The following is a 12,932-nucleotide window of genomic DNA, read 5'->3' as shown; positions in this document are numbered from 1 at the left end:
CTCACTCGAAAACCTAAGACCTTGAGATAGCAACAAATGAATATTTCCATAGCCAAATAATTAAATTATTGAAAAATTTTATAATTTTGATCTAAATTTAATATAAAAGGATTAAATAAAAAGTAAAACAAACAGTATGTTTGGAAATATTGTATATACATACGAGATGTGTATATTGTTACCATATGAATTTGGGAAAAGATGCGTGGTTGAAAGGTGGGGAGCATAAAAGATTTCTTTAACACGTGGCATGGGCCCACAACGGCAGACGATGTGTAGGAAAGCTGACGCGGTGGTGTGGAGGATGCAACGATCTATGCCGAATCTGGGTTCAAGAATAGGGGTTGGTTTGCGACAGTGGGTTGTCGTTTTGTTGTGAATTTAAAAACGACGTATGAATCACACGTGTCAGTGCCGAATCTGGACGGCCCACATTATTTGTGGAGAAACATTAGCGTGAGGTAGATGTACCTAAACTCTCGCTACTAATGAATAGTGGTGTTGATTGATTGGTTCGTTAAACTACCATAATTTCGACCTTATCACTTTTATTATTATTTATTTTTTTATGGATGATATAATAATTTAACTATTTAAATTAATCGATAAATTATTACAAAATTAAATTTAGATTTAATAAGTCATTTAATTTTTTCTCTAATAAATATTAGATACAAAATTAAAATTTTTAAAATTTTGAAGAGATACAAATTTAAAAATTTAGATAATAATTTAATTTTTAAAAAAGAAAACTACTTAATAATAGATAAAAAAAAGAAAGAAATTAAAATTAGAGATTAAATAATATATTTAAATTTTCAAACCATTGGAAATTTAATGAGAAATATGTAATATTATTGTTATTTAATTGTATAACATTAACTCAACTGTTTTGGACCACGTCAGTTGGAGACGGGACCATGATTCAGTTGATCACACGCCAAAAGAGGACGGTTAGTCATGGGTTACTCCGTTACACAGAGTTCAAAATTATTTTATAGACATCTTTTATTGAGAGTTACAATGATAAAATCATGCAACAATAAGATATTTTTCCGTCTAGTCTAAATAGATGAAATAAAAAATTTCCACCCTTTTAAGAAGGGGCAATTAGGGGTAGTTCATAAAATTGACTATTCCTAGGATGATAAGTCAAACTTCACCGACAATTTTTTACATTTCCGTACTTGGATTAATTTACTTACCGTACTTAGTTGACTTTCATAAAAAGTGTAAAATGAATTATGAATTCAATATTTAGGACGATTGAAAAATTTGACTCTAAGTCTACGAATCATTAGTCCAAGCAAGGCCTTCATATATATTTTTCACTATGATGATTCCAAGCAAGGCCTTCATATATATTTTTCACTATGATAGTGGATGATCTAGGTGGTTGTCGTGCTTAAGAATGGGTCCATATGTGGGTGGAAGAGAAGGACTTTTTCAACTCCTTGAGCAGTTGGTAACCCAACAAGGGTGAGAGGGGATTGAATCAATCCGATGGACGGGATCTGATCACATAATCAAAGAACCAATAAACTTTTGGGACTAGGACAACCATACGATTTTCTTTTTTTCTTAGGGTTCAAAACTAGGATAGAAACAATTGACTCTGACAAAAAAACAATCGAGAATCAATTTTTTATTTGAATTTGTTCACCCTAACTTTAAAACAAACCATCTCAATCTCGATAGGATTCAAAGTAACTGGAGGAGAAATAGAAGGAGACGAAGGTTCAGACATTACACAAACACATGATTTTGCAGACAAGTCATGTTGTTAAAGATTTGGGTGTGGATAGGTCTCCATCGTAGACTGGTGACGGCAAAACCCATAATCCAAAAACTCACACCTGGATGGGTTTGTTTGCAAAATGGGTGGCCTGGTGCTCAGAAATGGGTCCCATTGGAACCATGTCTATAGCCATGGAAAGACAGACATTCCCTTCACCCACTTTTTATTTCCTGTTCCTGTGAACAATAAGAAGACTCGTGTTGGTTGCTGATAAGATGGGCCGTTCTGTTCTCGCAGTGCACCGCTCCACTCCTTGCCTGGCACGCTACACCACTCATTAAACCCACAATTTAAATCAAATAAAGTTTAATTACAAACCAGTCCCTCATTTTTTCCTTATTTCGTCTCTAATTTTTTTAATTTACAAATAAAATTTAAAGTTTACACAAATTTATATTTAATAATTTTTAATAGACTCATTTTCATATTTTTCTTGATTTATAAATAATTATTAATCTTCAAACCTTCACGTAATGGGGATAGTTTATTCTTGGTTTATTCCATTATTTTTTTTTTTTTAAAGGAATAGCACAAAACTAAACATATTCTTAAATGAAAATTTAGTTTTAGAATAATATATAAATAAATACAAAATAAATGAATAAATTTTAGCTTTGTTTATTTTAAGTCAATGTATTTTCGAATTATTTATTGATTAAAATAAAATAAAACATAGAATTTAATGAAACATTTTTTTTTAATTATTTTTAGAATAATAGAATTGAAAGCATTATTCTTATATCTGAAAAGGAATCGAATCTTAAATTAATAATGAAGTTGATGAATGATTCCTCGCAATAGTTGTGGTCTAATGATGAATAAAATAAAGGGAGGCTGAACCGAACCCGTTAATTTTATTCTTCATAAATAAAAATAGTCCAGTTCCTCTAGTCCAAATAAAGTGGACCGAACCCGATGATGTGGCGAAATATTATTGGTTGTCTCTAAAGGACCCACCTGAATAATACGCCAGCTCATCCGCTCATGTGGTGTTGGTAAAGTGGCGGGCCAGGTAGGCCTCCGCCGTAACCGTCTATGAGAATTGTTCTTTGGACATTGAACAAGATGCTGAAAGATCGAAAGGGATGCAACTGCCACGTTGATTTTGCTATTTTGAAAAATATTACATTCATAATTATTTTTATTTTCAGCAATAATAAATAATAAAAAAAAAAAGAAAAAGAAGTTGATAATGCTTATAAAATGACAGCTGTCGGTATTGTTTGACAAATTGAATTTGGACATATAATATCAATCTCAGGTGTACAAAAATAAACTCTGTTTTTATTTCATAATTATATTTTTAAAAAATAAGTTGGAAATTTTGATCCAATTTTAAAAATAAAAATTTGAAAATAAATATTTTGTATTTGTTTTAGGCTAAATTAATTAAAAAAAACTCACTTTATCTAAAAATATTCATAAATTTTTAAAAGTCTAAAGAATACTCTTAAGGTTAAAATAAAAAAAAATACACTTGAGCATTTAAGATTTATTAAAAAAAATACATTTAAACTTTAAAATTTTTTAAAGATATTTTTTAAAAAAGAATTTGTATTAATTTAGGTTTGTTTTTAAATGTTGGACCTAAAATTTAATTGAAAATCAGGGGTAGGAGATATAAGGCTATAAAATAATGATCTCGGATTCTCAATAGCTGGGCTTTAGAGTTGAAGTTGTTTAGATCCGTAGTTAAAAGCCCAATATTCCAGTTGGAAGAGATGCATGTGCTCACGTTTTTTGAGAAAACAATTGGAATTGACATAATATGTATAATATGTATAAGCAGTGTAACAATCCTATTACGAACAATCCTATTATGAAGAGAGTAGGTTGTGATATTCATGCTGTATTGAGAGACCTTGGTTTTGAGTATAGGAAAGGTCGAGCCAATAACTTGGTCTAGTGAAGAGTCAAATCGATTATGTCACAAATTATTAAACATGCACGTGCAAGTGGCGTTTGTGGTCGAACAAATTTGGACTCTTCACAAGTTATGTTTGGTGGTCGAAAATAAACATCATTTCAAATTCGACGAAGCCACAAAATCGGACAAATAGTGAGTATGGATCTTGAATTCCTCAAAACTAATCATGAGCAACAGTTGAAAAAGAGATAGAGATAAAGAGATGATTATCCAAATAAAAGAGTTGTCAAATTCCAGCCGCCGTTTCATGTGTTCCAAACTTGTGGAAGATTAAGACCTTAACTACTGAATTGTCACGGTCGGACATAAAATTGGTAATCACGGGGACCATAGGCCGATCTCAAAGTAGAAGCGCATTAGATGTTGGGCTGGGCTTTCGAAGTTTGTCCAGCTCCTAGTTGAAAGCCCAAAAGCCCAGCTAGTTAATTTATGTTATATTTGAACGAGCAAATGGCACGTGCTTCGCATGTTCTTTACCTTTTAAATATTTTAGGACATTTTAACCAATCCAAAATGTAACTAATTATCCAAAAATAAACTGAAAACAAATATTGCTTCAATTTCTATTTCATTTTTGTATTTATTAAATGAGACTGTGGATGTAAATTTAAATAATTTAGAACTTTTAATAATCATTTACTATGAAATTCTCTATTTATATATTTCATAAAATTCTCTATTTATTTTTGTAGTGGTTGAAAAAGAGATTTCAAAAAATTTATAGAGATCAAGTTCCTCGTATGTATGTATGTATATATATATATGTTAAAGGTTACTAGACGTGTTCTTATGAAATGACTACCATTTGTCCACTTCTAAGGTTAGAACCACTAAATTAATTAGTGGGTGGTTATTTTTTCTATAAAAGCCAACAAGTTGATTTGTTTGATAATGTAATTGATTTGAGAACTTTAGTTATTTTTTTGAATGGTAGTCATTTCATTCTAAAGTGTCGCACAAATGATGTACTTTGTTCAAGGGGTCTAGTTTGAGAGCTCCAGAGAAAGAAGTGGAGGATTGATGGGAGGGACCCACCTTGGCTAATTTAAGAAATGACCATGACTTTAGACTTTATAAGCAAGAAAGGACTATGAGGGACTCTGAGGGAGTGGCACGTTGGCTAATTTATTTAGGGAATAATCATGGGTTTGGTTGGGTTTATAAGCAAGAAATAGTATCTCCATGAGGCCTTTTGGAGCATTAGCATGAGGCGTTTTGGAGCCATGAGCACTAATGTGTCAAGGTCGTGATTCCGAACATCAACCAATTTTTGATTCTCCACTACAAATCTTGGGCCGTGGCAACAACACTAAATAATTTCTGTAACACATTAACTTCAAATTGTGTGTTGTAAGAAAAATGAAGAAATGGTAGAAAAACAAAAGAAGAACCACTTGTTTGAATTGGTGGGAAAGAGGGCAACTGAGCTTACTCAACAACGAAGAGGTGGTTTTAAATAAGTTGGAAGCTCACAATCAGGATGGGACCCTGTTCCTTTCCTTCCTCTTCTCCTCCTCCACTAAAATCCATTCTCAACATTCCCTCTGGATAATTCCTCCCCCCTTCCCCCAAACCCACGCTCTCCTCCCTCATCCGCCATGTCTCTCGCCCATTGCCTCTTCTCATCTTCCCCAAACATTGCCCCCTCTAACCCCCACGCTGCCATCCCCAAGCACCGCCCTTCTTCCTTCTCCCTCCAAAATCACCTTCCCAATCCGAATTCCTACCTCTCCCACAAGCCCCACCAATTTTCCCCTTTCTCTAAATTCAAGCACCCTTTTGCTGGGATTTCCTCTTTCGCTGAAGCTGGGGGCGAAGGAAAACAGGAAGCCCTTCAATTTAGCCAAAACCATGAGCACGAGAAGGCCGGTGGGGAGGAGGAGGAATTACAAGGGATGGCTCAGGCCTTCCATATATCTTCAAGAACTGCCACTGCTATTATTGCATGTATTGCTCTTTCGGCTCTTAGTTTTCCGCTTTTCATGAAGTCTTTGGGGCAGGGGTTGGCCTTGAAGACCAAGATACTGTCGTATGCCACTCTGTTGTTTGGGTTTTATATGGCTTGGAATATAGGAGCCAATGATGTGGCTAATGCCATGGGGACCTCCGTCGGCTCTGGTGCATTGACGCTTCGGCAGGCGGTGGTTACGGCGGCGGTTTTGGAATTCTCAGGGGCTTTACTTATGGGAACCCATGTGACTAGTACAATGCAAAATGGGATTCTTGTGGCGGGTGTGTTCCAGGGGAAGGATATGCTGTACTTTGCTGGCTTGCTTTCTTCTTTGGCTGCTGCTGGTTCTTGGTTGCAGGTACCTATGTTTTAGGATTACTTAAAAAAAAATGATTTAAATATTTTAGAAACAAACATACCTAAATATTTAAAATAAATAATTAGATAGTAAATGTCTGTCCACCCTCCCAATGTTTGTTTTGATCTTAAGAAGTACAAAATACAAAAGGCATTCTATAGAGTATCCGGTAATCTGTTCCGGATGGGTGTTAATATAAATTCTAACTTTGACTCGTTGATCATGAATGTTGGTGCGAAGATTGCATCGTATTATGGATGGCCTGTCTCGACGACCCATTGTATAGTGGGATCAATGGTTGGGTTTGGGCTTGTTTATGGAGGAGCTGGTGCAGTCTTCTGGGGCTCACTGGCGAGAGTGGCTTCTTCATGGGTGATTTCTCCATTAATTGGAGCTCTGGTTTCATTCCTTGTCTACAAGTGCATTCGTAGGGTATGTTCCTGCTCACTGCCATTTGAGTCAGGCAAGCTTCTTGCCTTGATTTTGTATCTATCATTCATGAAAACTCAAATGCTAAAAGCCACAATTAATTGGAGGTTTGTTTCAGTTTGTGTACAGTGCAAAGAATCCAGGACAGGCAGCTGCTGCAGCTGCACCGATACTCGTATTCCTCAGCGTAATCGGCATATTATTTGTATCATTTCCTTCAAGTAAGAATCCCAAATGGGCTGCAGCGCAAGCCGTTGCCTGTGGAACAGTAGGAGCATTCCTGGTTGACAAGATAATTCAGGGACAACTTGGCCATCTACTCAACAAAGCCGCTTCGTCTTCAGAAAACACCAACGAAAGTACGAGTAAAAACATTGGGTTCCTTGATGATATTGTAGGTCCAAAGGGAACTCAGTTGGAGATAGTTTATGGAGTGTTTGGATATATGCAGGTTCTTTCAGCTTGTTTCATGTCATTTGCTCACGGTGGAAACGACGTGTCCAACGCGATCGGTCCGTTGGCTGCTGCGTTATCTATACTTCATGGCAGCATCGGCGGGGCGGAGATTGTGATTCCGATTGATGTCCTTGCTTGGGGAGGATTTGGGATTGTAGCCGGGTTGATGATATGGGGGTATAGAGTGATAGCAACAATTGGGAAGAAGATTACAGAACTGACACCAACGAGAGGATTTGCAGCAGAGTTTGCTGCTGCTTCAGTGGTTCTCATTGCATCAAAACTTGGATTGCCAATCTCAGCGACGCATACATTGGTTGGTGCAGTCATGGGGGTGGGCTTTGCAAGAGGACTCAACAGTGTTAGAGCCGAGACTGTAAGAGAGATAGTTCTATCATGGGCTGTGACAATTCCTGTTGGGGCTTTCCTCTCAGTTGTGTATACATGGATCTTGACCAAGCTTTTGTCATATATTTTATGAGCCATGTATGCCATTTGGAATCGCTGTTTATAAAGGATCAAGCAAGTGAGTAACTGGTTGCTTGTCTTCAGCCGTTTCTTCCTTCTTGCTATTTGGATCCATGCAGAAGATTTCTGTGCTTCTGCAGATCGAACTAAGAGAAATGAATTTTGTGTTATTCTTGCAATGTAATCATTATATTCTTTCAATGTATCAAATAGCCATACTCACACTTGCTAGTACTAACCTTTTGATCCTTCACTCGTTCGAGTAGAAAGGTAAGTACAAAATGTTTCGTGATGAAGCAGCCAGCAACCGATCACGGTTGAGTATGTAAGCCTAATTCGAAATGGAAATAAAATCAAGAAGAAAAATAGTTCCAGGATCCATGAACGCAAAGATGGCTTTGATTGATCATATTCATTCACAGGTATTGAGATATCAAAATTAAAAACTAGTTTAAAAGCACAAAACCGAACACTAAAATGGTTAAAAACATGTTTTGAAGTGATTTAGAACACGTAAAAAAGGATTTTAATCACTTCCAAATTGCTCCCCAATAGTTATGATTTGGCTACGAACCTAGTTTCGAGCCGCCCTTTTAGCAGCTAAGGCAACTCAGAAGATGTAAAAAACAAAGGCAGACGGAAGGGATACAAAAAGATTTAATAACTTGAATACATACAACACCAAAAGTTCAAACCTTGAGTTAAATTTCTTTTCCCATCATACATACACTTTTTGCACCCTATTCCTAATTTGGGTAACAAACCATTAGAAAATCAAAACACCTTCTGAGGTTTTCCCTTCAAGTCCACGATCATCATACACAGATGGAAACAGTAACCAATATCTTCTACATTTAAAGCAACAGCTCATATAGACCAGAATGTGGTATCGCCAGTTCAAACGGACTGCATCAATTCATATGTTCATGGCCCTTAAAGAGTATCACAACCCCTAGTAAAGCCATTCAAACAGACTTCTGTGCATTGCCCATCTCTTCGAATTCCGATACAATCTGCAGCTTATGAATCTTTTCCGAGTCCAGATTCAGGTATTGAAATTAAGATTCCGAGTCTTCAAACCAAAACTATTAGTTAGGAATTCTTAATCATTTGACAGTCATCTGCGCCGTCTAGCAGGGGACCGAGATCTTGACCTCCTTGCCCTGTACGATATGTATAGTTAGGCCTAAAGAACAATTGATAACAAAAAATCTGAAGCATCCATTGGAGCAGCTTACTGTTATGAGGATGAGTGTGCATATGTCCTTAAGATCACATGCACAAACTTAATCTATGAGATATTGCGGCATACCTGGTAGTTTCAAGAGAAGAGAGGGGAGAATGCTTGCGCTGAGAGTGCTTGCTATGTGGTGACCGCGATACTTGTCTAGAAATGAAAGCATCCATTATACTGATTTGGTGAGTTAAACATGCAAAAAGCTTAGAAGAGAGCTGCTCAGCCCTCCGTGCAGTGTAATACTTAACAAGAAACTATTTGTTAGCATACACCATAAAAGATAGCCTCAGTCCATGTGAAGGAGGAGCATGGATTGGGCAATCCACAAATAAAGAAACGGAGTAATAATTTACAGGATTCCTTTCAACTCCTGCAGTTAATGATAAACTCGAAAACAGGGCAGTGATGTTGACATATCTTCCAATTTCCAAGAGATGTATTCTCCTAACTTCTTACATGATCGTTATAATCTTCACTTTTGATCATAATGATCAAACCACCAAGCATAATCACGATGTAAATTATGGAATAATATTCTTTTTTTTTTTTTTTACTCCAGCAATATATCGAAAAGAAAATAACAGTCAAACCTTCCTGGAATGTCAAAGATGCAAAAGTGAATTAGAGATTCAGGATTACAATACCTTCTCTTAGACCTGACCGGAGATGGGGACTTCTCTCGTTTTCTTGAATTCACCTTCCTGCAGAAAGGAACAACGAATAAACTCCCATGTAACTTCTTCAAATGGGGAAAAGAATAGGAACGCCTATAAGAAATACCTTTTAGAATCATCTGAGTCATCACTTGAACTATGACCAACTGCCTTGTCTTTATTTCTGTCCCTGCTGCTCTTGTGTCTACTTGAGTCACTTGAGATTTTCCATCTCGCTCTGCCTTCCTCGTCTTTTGTGTACTCCCTTTTCCTTTCAGTACCATCTTTAGTGCCAGCCCTGAGAAGCTTGTCTTCTCTCCTTTCCTCCTTTTTATGATGCGTAGACCTGTGTCTAGAGTCTGAATCCTTACCTTTCTCGCCAGACTTAACACCTTGGTCCTTCAACGATTCCTTTTGGACATTCTGATTATCTAACTCTTCCTTCTTCAGGTGCCTGGTATCTTGCCTCCGACGAATCTCATCTGCTTTTTCGTTTGTCCTAGTTTTTACCTCCCCTTCTTCTTTAACACGTTCTTTCAATGAAGAACCCCTCATACTCTCCTGCTTACCACTTCTATGTGGTTTTATTTTAGTTTCCCCATCTTGCGGATCTTTAGATCCTTTTTTACCGTTCACATTCTTTCCATGCTGTTCAGATACTATGCCTGGAGTATCATTTGTCCCAGAGGCAGTTCCATCACCAAGTTTTGTTTCTTTATCTTTACCTTTAGAGCTTGGCTTCAATGAATGTTCTTGACCCCTTTCTTCATCCACCCAATCACCATTCATCTTATTCAAGCCTGTTTTTTTACTCATTTCATTAACTGAATTGGTTGAAACATTATTGATGTCATTTGCTATAACATTTCCTTGAGTGCTAGCATCTCTAACTGCATCTTGCACATTTGAACTCTGAATTTCACCATCTCTATCATCATTTTCGTCATCATCAGAAGCATAATTTCCAAGGCCAAGTAAATCTCCAGGTGAGCTGGAACCTGACATTTCACTAGTATTACCATTATCAGGTTCCTGAACTTTGACTGGAATCAAAATCTTGGCAGAAGCTTTGGGAGTAGAAACTGGCAAGGTAGATGAAGAGACATTTTGATTTGAAGTGACTATATTGAGCTTGGCTGAATGGAAAAGGAAAAAGAAGTGTTGTGAGAGAGATAGAAGAGAAAAGCAGAACTTCTAGTTTACTTCTGCCTGCAAGTGCACGGTTTTTTTTTTAATTTTCCTTTGGGGGGGGGGGAGAGAGAGAGATCCGTAGATAGTCACCTTCGACAGCAAGATCATCCTCATCAAGAACTTTCGTAGCAATATCATCAAACAGTTCATCAGTAACCTGTGTAGAAATCATTCAAAGATGCATACATTTAAAATACTATGTACAAGAAATGTTTTGTAGCAACTTTTTAAGTCACCTATGCTGCAGAATAAGTTCAAACCAGACATAAATATAAACGTGTTCTCACACACATTCGACAAGAGACATTTGTTAAGTAAAGGCACGGCCAACACGGTATCCTCCCCTCATCAAATGGTAATTTTAAACAAGTCACAACTGAAGCAAACAAGATGTCAAAGGTCTAAATTACCTATGCTTAAACCAACACTAATAAGACATTTTTTAATCTAGCCCAAGCAGAACCCAAAATTATTTTGTTCTTTCCCAATTCCAACCAAACTTATGACTTAGTAAACAGCAGCTACTGTAAAGTATCAAAAAGCCCTCCAATCTTTGACACGTTCCTCCAGAAAAATTCCAACTTAACTACGGGATGATAACCAAATGGAACATCCAACGTACATCAACTTCAGAGAGAGTAATTTTAGTTTCCTAGCAAATTCACAAAATAGAAAAACATGAATTCAAAATCCATTTTGATAGAAATGGGCGCGTGTGGATATTCCAATCCCCATTGCAAAAGTCATAACCCAAACCAAATTCCAAACAAATAACTGGTTTCCAGAAGGGATTTTTATGTCGCAAAGTTTCTTCTAAATCAACCAGAATGTTCAGACTCTGTGATTACATGGACGGGTAATATTTGAGGAAACAAAATTTGAGAATGGTTATTGATTTCTAAAAAGCATGTAGGTCAGATTTACCTTTAAAAGTACTTCGGTCAGCACACGCTTGATTTCTTGATTTATTGCTGCAGTTCTAGCTTCTTCCACAAAATCCTGCATATCACAAAAGATGAACTCCAGAATCAAAAGAGAATATAGAGGAAGTCTCATCCGACTAAACCAGAGTACTCATTCTAAGCTCCCATCCACAAAATAGAGCATTAAAAATCGTTCTAAAAACAAAATATTATATAGAACCTCATCATCTTCTTCTTCAGCTGACCTAGATGAATCGATACTTTTACTATCAGTTAGATCTCCCTTTGCAAAAGACTTGTCAACTACTTGTTCCTCCATGAGTTCTGTATCCTCCTTAGGATGGTCAGCAGAAGAACTTGTGATCACTGCTTTCTTGATTTCCTCTCTGAGCCAATTTGGCACGGAAGCCTGAAGTTACAAGATCAGTTAACGAGCAGTTTATCATATTTCCAATATGAGGTCATGTGGTTATTTACCTTTTTTGGACGTTCAGACATATTTGACATGCCATACGCATCACCAGATAAGACTGTGGGAGGAAGAGCAGCTCCAGGAAATGGAGTAGCAGCAGTAGGAATTGCAGGAGTGATGCTAGAACCAGCAAAGCTTCCAAATGGAGGTGGTGTGTGTCCAGGAACAGAAGAAGATACAGCAACTGGAGGATCAAGCTGACAATTCATAACAATTTTCAGGAATTTGTCTTGATGATCTAGAACCAAAAAAATTGGAAAACAAATCCACAACCTGTGTTCCTGAAGCCATAGGAGGAATTGGTGGATAAACCATGCCAGGAGCAATAGAAGACCATGAATTTAAGGAAGGCATAGGGACACCAGGATCAATGCCTCTAGTGGATCCAGCTGAATCATTGCGAGCAAAGCCAGAGTGCGCTCTTAGACCATGGTCCTGACTAAACCTAGGAGCAAAATCTAAAGGCTGATCTGCAATATTGATCACGGGACCAACTGGCCCTGGCTCATTGCCATATGCATAGGGCAGAGGAGTAGATGGTTGGAAATGCTGCTGTCCATCATGAACTGATGAATTTTGCAGAGGTAGTGATTTGAACGACTCAACATATTGATCTACAGTATCTTCTTTACCTGCCATTAGGTGTTTGAGATAAAATTGAACAATTGAGAGAAAACAACAGATGCACCAAGAAATAAGGACAGGTAGTCTACGTGAATAGGACTCCAAGTGTTTAAAATGTGGGAGCAAATCTCTGCTTCAAATAATGGGAAATTTAAATATTCGTGTAAGTACACTTGGCGACTTAACTCTCAACATCACTATGATTCTGAAGAAGTCAATCACATTCTTGATGGTGGTAAAAGCTGACTATGAAATGCAATTTTTACCTAAAATTGTTTGTTAAACACTTCCAGAAAGAACTATTGGCATGCCTTGGTGCTTCGTTCAAGGATAGCTGTTCTAAGTCTTGGAATCTAGACCGAACACTGATTAAACTAGAACGAAGTACCAACAAAGACTGATCATTCAAACATTTTCCCGGGTTGGGGGGGGGGGGGGGGTCTTT

At 37.1% G+C, this 12,932-nt stretch overlaps 2 protein-coding genes across 4 annotated transcripts in view; one reads left to right on the top strand and one right to left on the bottom strand.

Annotated features, from left to right (window-relative positions):
• The first annotated feature begins 5,205 nt into the window (after positions 1–5,205).
• LOC111483040 (inorganic phosphate transporter 2-1, chloroplastic-like) lies at positions 5,206–7,625 on the top strand. Its single transcript, XM_023129139.1, has 3 exons — positions 5,206–6,034; positions 6,275–6,466; positions 6,582–7,625. Exons 1-3 carry the CDS (start codon positions 5,324–5,326, stop codon positions 7,398–7,400), a joined length of 1,722 nt encoding a protein of 573 aa, XP_022984907.1. The 5' UTR covers positions 5,206–5,323; the 3' UTR covers positions 7,401–7,625.
• Positions 7,626–8,026: 401 nt separating this feature from the next.
• LOC111483024 (protein SON) overlaps positions 8,027–12,932 on the bottom strand; it is a 7,524-nt gene continuing 2,618 nt past the window's right edge. The window contains exons 4-12 of one of the 3 annotated variants that reach the window (XR_002718309.1): positions 12,137–12,495; positions 11,869–12,060; positions 11,612–11,800; positions 11,393–11,467; positions 10,559–10,625; positions 9,405–10,413; positions 9,195–9,325; positions 8,700–9,139; positions 8,027–8,550 (exon numbers count right to left, since the gene is read on the bottom strand). Coding sequence is in view for 2 of the 3 variants with exons in the window: in XM_023129115.1 (XP_022984883.1) it covers positions 9,069–9,139; positions 9,195–9,325; positions 9,405–10,413; positions 10,559–10,625; positions 11,393–11,467; positions 11,612–11,800; positions 11,869–12,060; positions 12,137–12,495 (2,093 nt within the window). In the remaining variant the exon portion in view is untranslated. Of the gene's footprint in view, positions 9,140–9,194; positions 9,326–9,404; positions 10,414–10,558; positions 10,626–11,392; positions 11,468–11,611; positions 11,801–11,868; positions 12,061–12,136; positions 12,496–12,932 lie in introns of all 3 variants that reach the window. The other 2 variants (XM_023129126.1, XM_023129115.1) reach the window with 2 other exon arrangements.

This window comes from Cucurbita maxima, unplaced genomic scaffold (assembly GCF_002738345.1).
Source record: "Cucurbita maxima cultivar Rimu unplaced genomic scaffold, Cmax_1.0 Cma_Scf00001, whole genome shotgun sequence".
Taxonomy (NCBI): Eukaryota; Viridiplantae; Streptophyta; class Magnoliopsida; order Cucurbitales; family Cucurbitaceae; genus Cucurbita; species Cucurbita maxima.
The sequence above is the reverse complement of the archived record's forward strand: the minus strand, read 5'-3'. Positions and strand labels throughout refer to the sequence as shown.

Excerpts from the sequence above, each read along its gene's own strand:
- LOC111483040 (XM_023129139.1), top strand. The coding sequence starts at position 5,324 with ATGTCTCTCGCCCATTGCCTCTTCTCATCTTCCCCAAACATTGCCCCC. Across the intron at positions 6,035-6,274 it reads CTGCTGGTTCTTGGTTGCAG|ATTGCATCGTATTATGGATG; the intron begins GTACCTATGTTT and ends GTTGGTGCGAAG. Across the intron at positions 6,467-6,581 it reads TCTACAAGTGCATTCGTAGG|TTTGTGTACAGTGCAAAGAA; the intron begins GTATGTTCCTGC and ends GGTTTGTTTCAG.